This window comes from Pelodiscus sinensis, chromosome W (genome assembly GCF_052426305.1).
Source record: "Pelodiscus sinensis isolate ZL-2025 chromosome W, ASM5242630v1, whole genome shotgun sequence".
NCBI lineage: Eukaryota > Metazoa > Chordata > Testudines > Trionychidae > Pelodiscus > Pelodiscus sinensis.
Window position 1 is genome coordinate 4,591,491 of NC_143084.1, and position 6,446 is coordinate 4,597,936.

General features: G+C 53.3%; 1 protein-coding gene across 1 annotated transcript; it reads left to right on the forward strand.

The window, feature by feature from the left end:
• Window positions 1-1,199: 1,199 nt before the first annotated feature.
• LOC142823919 (uncharacterized) lies at window positions 1,200-2,765 on the forward strand. The gene is made up of 2 exons (XM_075915688.2): window positions 1,200-1,932; window positions 2,199-2,765. Exons 1-2 carry the CDS (start codon window positions 1,462-1,464, stop codon window positions 2,763-2,765), a joined length of 1,038 nt encoding a protein of 345 aa, XP_075771803.2. The 5' UTR covers window positions 1,200-1,461.
• Window positions 2,766-6,446: the final 3,681 nt, after the last annotated feature.

A 6,446-nucleotide genomic window follows, 5' to 3' on the forward strand; every position in this document is an offset into this window, starting at 1 on the left:
ACGCATTAGTTTGAACCAAACCCCTTGGTTCAGACTAACGTTACTCCTCATTTTTTGACTATTCATTGACTATTTTGAATGCCTACATCTGCATCCCTAATTTGAACTAGGGTGCAAGTGTAAACATACCCTCAGTTACTATAACAACACAAGAGCTATATCTGACAACTCAATACACAACACCTTTCATCCCCAGCAGATACTGAATGGCAACATGCTACCCAACTTCATCAATCGTAATGCAATGCAAAACCCTTGTCCTGACCTCATATGCATTTTCATATGTATGAGGCTGACAGCATGATGGCTTAGACACCCCCTGCTAGGCTCCTAAGAAATGGCTAAGATTGCATCATCTTCCCAGCCAGTCCCTTTGCAGGGGATAAAGAATTTATCTATTTAAGTGCTTCAGGTGTTCAATTTATTTTTGGGTGTGACTCTCTTGTATTTTCATTTTGGGGATCAGCCAATATAAGAATTCCCAGGAGCGTCCGCTATATCCTGATAATAGATTTGGAATTTATTTCTAAACAAACATTGTAATTTTTGAGCTGGATGGGAATTGGAACTTCTACTTAATTCAAAATCATGAGATTTTCCATGTTTCATTTCAGAAGGGAACAAAACACTGAATTTTTAGGCTTCCCATGAAGCAAAATGTAAAATTTCATTTTCGGTCAATCAAAGTGTAGGGTAAAATTGTCCAAGGCAGTCCATGATATTTCACTAAGACCCCCTATTCAAATTCTAAAGTCTGAAATAGGCCTCTAACCCTGTAAACCTAACAGGCAGTTAGCATAAGTTAGCATGACCCTGAAAAAGGCATGGTCGCCCTGGCAACCACATTCCAAAGGGCGGCACCAACTCAGATAAAACACAGACTGGTATAAACCAACTTTGTTAATTTGTAAGTGCGATATGTTCTCACTGTTTTGCTTTAATCCTAGATAATGGGCCCATAAACCCATGAATCACGCCAGTGCAAGGCGCCACCATTTCATCCATAGACGCATCATAACTCAATTAGACATAAGGGCTGTGTCTAGACTGGCATGATTTTTCAGAAATACTTTTAACAAAGTTTTTCTGTTAAAAGTATTTCCGCAAAAGCGCGTCTAGATTGGTCCAGGAGTTATCGTTATAACAATGCACTTTTGTGCAAAAGCGTGTCTACATTGGCGGGACGCTTTTGTGGAAAAGCAGAAGCCCAGAACCATTTTGAAGAGGGCAAAAGGGCACCAGACCTTTCCGGGGGCGGGGGCTGGAGCTCCTTTGAGACACGTGCTTAAAGGGATCTCCCTGGACAGCCGTTTCTCTCCTGCTGTGAGCTTTAGGACCTCTTGCAGGGACTGACAGCCGTAGCAGTTTTGGTGGTTGCCCTCTGCCTTTTTGGTACCACTGCCTTGTGTCTTTTAGTGCCTTTGCCTGCTTTTTTTTTCCATCTCCCTTGTTTTGTCTGCCATGGAGCCAGGGGTGGCCATGTGCCTGCTCTGGCCCCTGCCGGCCATTTTGGAGTGCCTGCAGCTGCTGCTCCAGGCTGCTGCACTCCTGTTCCAGGACCTGGAGGCGCAGATCGCTCTGGACTCCCTCACCAGGGAGGTGGTGGCGTCCCTGTGGCATCCCCACCCCAGGGTGGAGAGGCCACTGTGGAGACTGGACACCAGTATGGACTGGTGGGACCGGCTGGTCCTGGGGCAATGGGACGACCAGCAATGGCTCCGGAACTTTCGAATGCGAAAGCGGATGTTCCTGGAGCTGTGTGCCTGGCTCGCCCCTGCACTCCAGAGAGCCACCACCCGGCTGCGGGCACCCATCCCCGTGGACAAGAGGGTCGCCATCGCAGTCTGGAAGCTGGCCACACCAGACAGCTACCGATCGGTGGCACACCAGTTTGGGGTGGGCAGATCCACCGTCGGTGTCGTAGTGATGGAGGTAAGTCCCAGGGGGAATGGGGTGGGGGGAGGGTGCTGCACTCCATGCCCAGGGGCAGCCAAGACTCCAGGCTGGGTCACCCAGGGGTTTGGGCCGTCCCTCCCTTGCACAGGCCTGCTGGTGGGGGGGGGGGGCCCTGGTGTGTGTGTGTGTGTGTGTGTGTGTGTGTGTGAGCGCAGAGGGCATCACGGGGGGGGGCAAGGGAGCGCACACTCACCCTGCCTTATGTGATGTGTTCCCTTGTATTTCTCTGCACCCTTCTGCAGGTCGTCCACGCCATCAACGATGTCCTGCTCCCAAGAGTGATCCACCTGCGCGACGTGGATGATACCATGGCCGGCTTCGCTGCCCTTGGGTTCTCCAACTGCGGGGGAGCCCTGGATGCAACCCACATCCCCGTCCGGGCCCCAGAGCATCGAGCGGCCTATTTCACGAACAGGAAGGGGGGGGGGGTACTGCTCGATTGCTCTCCAGGCCCTCGTGGACCACCATGGCCGCTTCCCGGATGTTCATACAGGCTGGTCCGGCAGGGCACACGATTCCCGCATCCTATGCAACTCCGGCCTGTTTCACAGGCTGGAGGCGGGCACCTACTTCCCCCAGCAGGAGTTTACTGTCAGGGATGTGCCTATGCCCATCTGTGTCATCGGGGACGCGGCCTACGAACAGCCCCACACAGCTGCCATCCACCAGGCACACCAGGATGGGGTGCGCATCCGGGAGGCCCTGACGGAGATGTTCTCCCAGGCCCCATAGTAGGGTCGCCTCGGTCTCCCTTTACAACTCCCTCCCATCCCCTAACGCTTCCCTCCCCTCCCCTTACCTCCCAATAAACACCAAACAGTTTTTCTTGAGCACAAATCTTGTCTGTTTTATTTTCAATGGGGAGAGGGGAGACCTTCAACTGGGAGGGGGGAGGAGCTACTCCTGGGAGGGGTGGCCCCTGAAACCGCTCCTATGGGGGTGGACCTGCACATGGGGGGCAGGCTGAATGGGGAGGTGGGCAGGGGCAGGGGCCAGAGCAGGAGCAGAAGGGGCCATTGCAGGAGGGGCAAGAGGCAGTGCTAGGGGAGGGAAGGTGGGTGCATGGGGCAAGGCGATGCCATAATGGATGGCATGGCCAATGTGTGTAGTGAGAGTGGCGATTGAATCCGCCATGTGGATGCACTGGGCCTGGAAGGCGCCTCAGGCCTCCTGGTGCCACTGCAGGTCCGCGCTCAACAGCCCGCACATGGCGCGGAAGGAGCCGGTCCCGGTGGCGGAGCCACTGCCGTGGTGGTTGGGTGGCTGGGGGTGCTGCTGCCGCTGCTGCAGAGTTAGAGGTTCCCCGGCTTGTGCTTGGTCCCTCTGCAGGGAAGAGAAGAAGGGATGGGTCAGTCAGGCAGCCCGGCCACTGTCCCCACACCTCATGCCCTCCACCCCTGAGCCCAGGTGACCCCACAGTAGTGTGGCTTGGGCCCACTCAGTTACCCCCCTGCCCCCCGTGTTGTATGTTGGCAAGGAGGACCGCCCCGGAGTAGGGTCCTCCTCCATGTGTTGTAACCACCGGTCTGTGTCCTGGCTCCTTGGGGGGTGGGAGGGCGCGTGTGATGTGTTAACCTGTGGAACTCCCTGCTGGTGGAGGCTGTGAGGCTTTGGGCTAATCACTGGTGTTTGACAGGGAGCGAGATGCATCCCCACACAGTGCCTGGGAGCACATCTGGCAGACGTGGTCTGGGCTCTCAGATCCCCATCGTGTGGGATGTCTCCTGGACGGAACCAGGGGTGACTGGGGAGTGTCCCATCCTTGCAGCAAAACTCAGGTGGCCCTAGGGCCAGCCCGAGCACTTCCCCCCCTCCCCCTCCCGCTAGCCCTCACACACGTAGCCCAGGGACATGTGTGGCCGCAGTGGGGACTTCCCTCAGGGAGCCAGCCAAGGCACCGGGAGCAGGCGAGGGGCTCGGTGGGGGCCATGCTCACAGGGCTGTGATGCTGCGGTTTTCCCAGGAGCAGCTGGCTGTACCTCACAGCCAGGCATGGGACAGTGTTGCCGTTCTGCGTGCTGCACCCTTGGTGGAGGTGCGGGCTCTGGGCTGAGTCCCTGGGGCCCTTGCTGGTTCCAGCTGGCATCCACCCTCCCCTCCCCCCCCCCAGTCCCGCTGGATGTGTGTGAGCAGCACGGTCACAGGTGTGCCCTGGAGATGCCTGCTGCGGCCACATGTTTGCACATGCTGCATACTGCCTAATGCTACACAGCCCGTGCTGCTCACGTGGCCTGAGTGACGTACTCTTCCCCTCCGGGCGTCTGGCTCCCCTCACCTGCCCTTGTGAGTGCAAAGTGCAACACTCACCGGTGGATCCTTCCCCGGCCTCCAAGGACGCACGGGAGACGTCGGGGCTGCTGGAGGGGGCCTGCAGGGTGGCAGTGCTGGCCTCGTCCTCTGACCTGCTGCTGGTGTCTCCTTCCCCCAATGTAGACACGCTTTTGTGCAAAAGCGCATCGTTATAACGATAACTCCGGGACCAATCTAGAGGCACTTTTGCGGAAAAACTTTTCCGTTAAAAGTATTTCCGGAAAATCATGCCAGTCTAGACACAGCCCGACACTAGAACGTCAGTATTCTTGTGCAAAATCAAGCAGCCAGTGTAGACAGCTGGCAAGTTTTTGCGCAAAATCTTTCCAGTCTAGACGCACCCCCAGAGTGTTCAAACTTTATTTCCAACAAAAGCGTCACATTTTTATTTAATATTTTAAAGAAATGTACAATAAAATTGAGGGTTCAAATAATTTTGAAATGAAAAATCAAAATATGAATCATAGAACCATAGAGCTGGAAGAGACCTCAGAAGGTCATCAACTCCAGCCCCCTGCCCAAGGCAGGACCAATCCCAATTAAATCAACCCAGCCAGGGCTTTGTCAAGCCGAGACTTAAAAACCTCTAGGGATGGAGACTCCACTACTTCCCTAGGTAACCCATTCCAGTGCTTCACCACTCTCCTAGTGAAACAGTTTTTCCTAATATCCAACCTGGACCTCTCCCACCACAACTTGAGACCATTGCTCCTTGTTCTGCCATCTGTCACTACTGAGAACAGCCTCTCTCCATCCTCTTTGGAACCTCCCTTCAGGAAGTTGAAGGCTGCTATCAAATCCCCCCTCACTCTTCGCTTCTGCAGACTAAACAGACCCAACTCCCTCAGCCTCTCCTCGTAGGTCATATGCTCCAGCCCCCTAATCATTTTGGTCACCCTCCGCTGGACCCTCTCACCAGAGCTGAATAAAGGGGAATAATCACTTCTCTAGATCTGCTGGCAATACTCTTACTAATGCAACCTAATAAGCCATTAGCCTTCTTGGCTACAAGGGCACACTGTTGACTCATATCCAGCTTCTCATCCACTGTAACCCCCAGGTCCTTTTCTGCAGCACTGCTACTTAGCCAGTCGGTCCCCAGCCTGTAACAATGCTTGGGATTCTTCCGTCCCAAGTGCAGGACTCTGCACTTGTCCTTGTTGAACCTCATCAGATTTCTTGTGGCCCAATCCTCCAATTTGTCTAAGTCACTCTGTACCCTATCTCTGCCCTCCAGCGTATCTACCTCTCCCCCTAGCTTAGTATTATCCGCAAACTTGCTGAGGGTGCAATCCATCCCCTCATCCAGGTCATTAATAAAGATATTGAACAAAACCGGTCTTAGAACCGAACCTTGGGGCACTCCGCTAGAAACCGACCACCATCCTGACATCGAGCCGTTGATCACTACCCAGTGGGCCCAGCCTTCTAGCCATCTTTCTACGCATCTTACCGTCCATTTATCCAATCCACATTCCCTTACCTTGCTGGCAAGAATATTGTGGGAGACCGTATCAAAAGCCTTGCTAAAGTCAAGGTATATCACATCCACTGACTTTCCCATATCCACAGAGCCAGTTACCCCATCATAGAAACTAATCAGATTGGTCAGGCACGACTTGCCCTTTATGAATCCATGCTGACTATTCCTGATCACTTTCCTCTCTTCCAAGTGCCTCAAAATGGATTCATTACTGACCGGCCTATAGTTCCCTGGATCATCCTTCTTCCCTTTTTTGAAGATGGGCACTACATTTGCCTGTTTCCAATCATCTGGGATCTCTCCCGATCGCCACGACTTTTCAAAGATAATGGCCAAAGGCTCCTCAATGACATTTGCCAACTCCCTCAGTACCCTCGGATGCAATAAGTCCGGACCCATGGATTTGTGTATGTTTAGCTTTTCTAAATAGTTCCTAACCTGTTCTTTACCCACCACGGGCTGCCCATCTTCATCCCATCTTGTGTCACTTAGCGCATTAGTCTGGGAGCTGACCTTGTCCGTGAATACAGAGGCAAAGAAAGCATTGAGTACTTCAGCTTTCCCTACATCATCTGTCACTAGGGTACCTCCTTCATCCATTAGGGGCCGCACACCCTCTCTGATCACCTTCTTGCTAACATGCCTATAGAAGTCTTTCTTGTTATCCTTCGCATCCTTTGCCAGTCACAATTCCAAT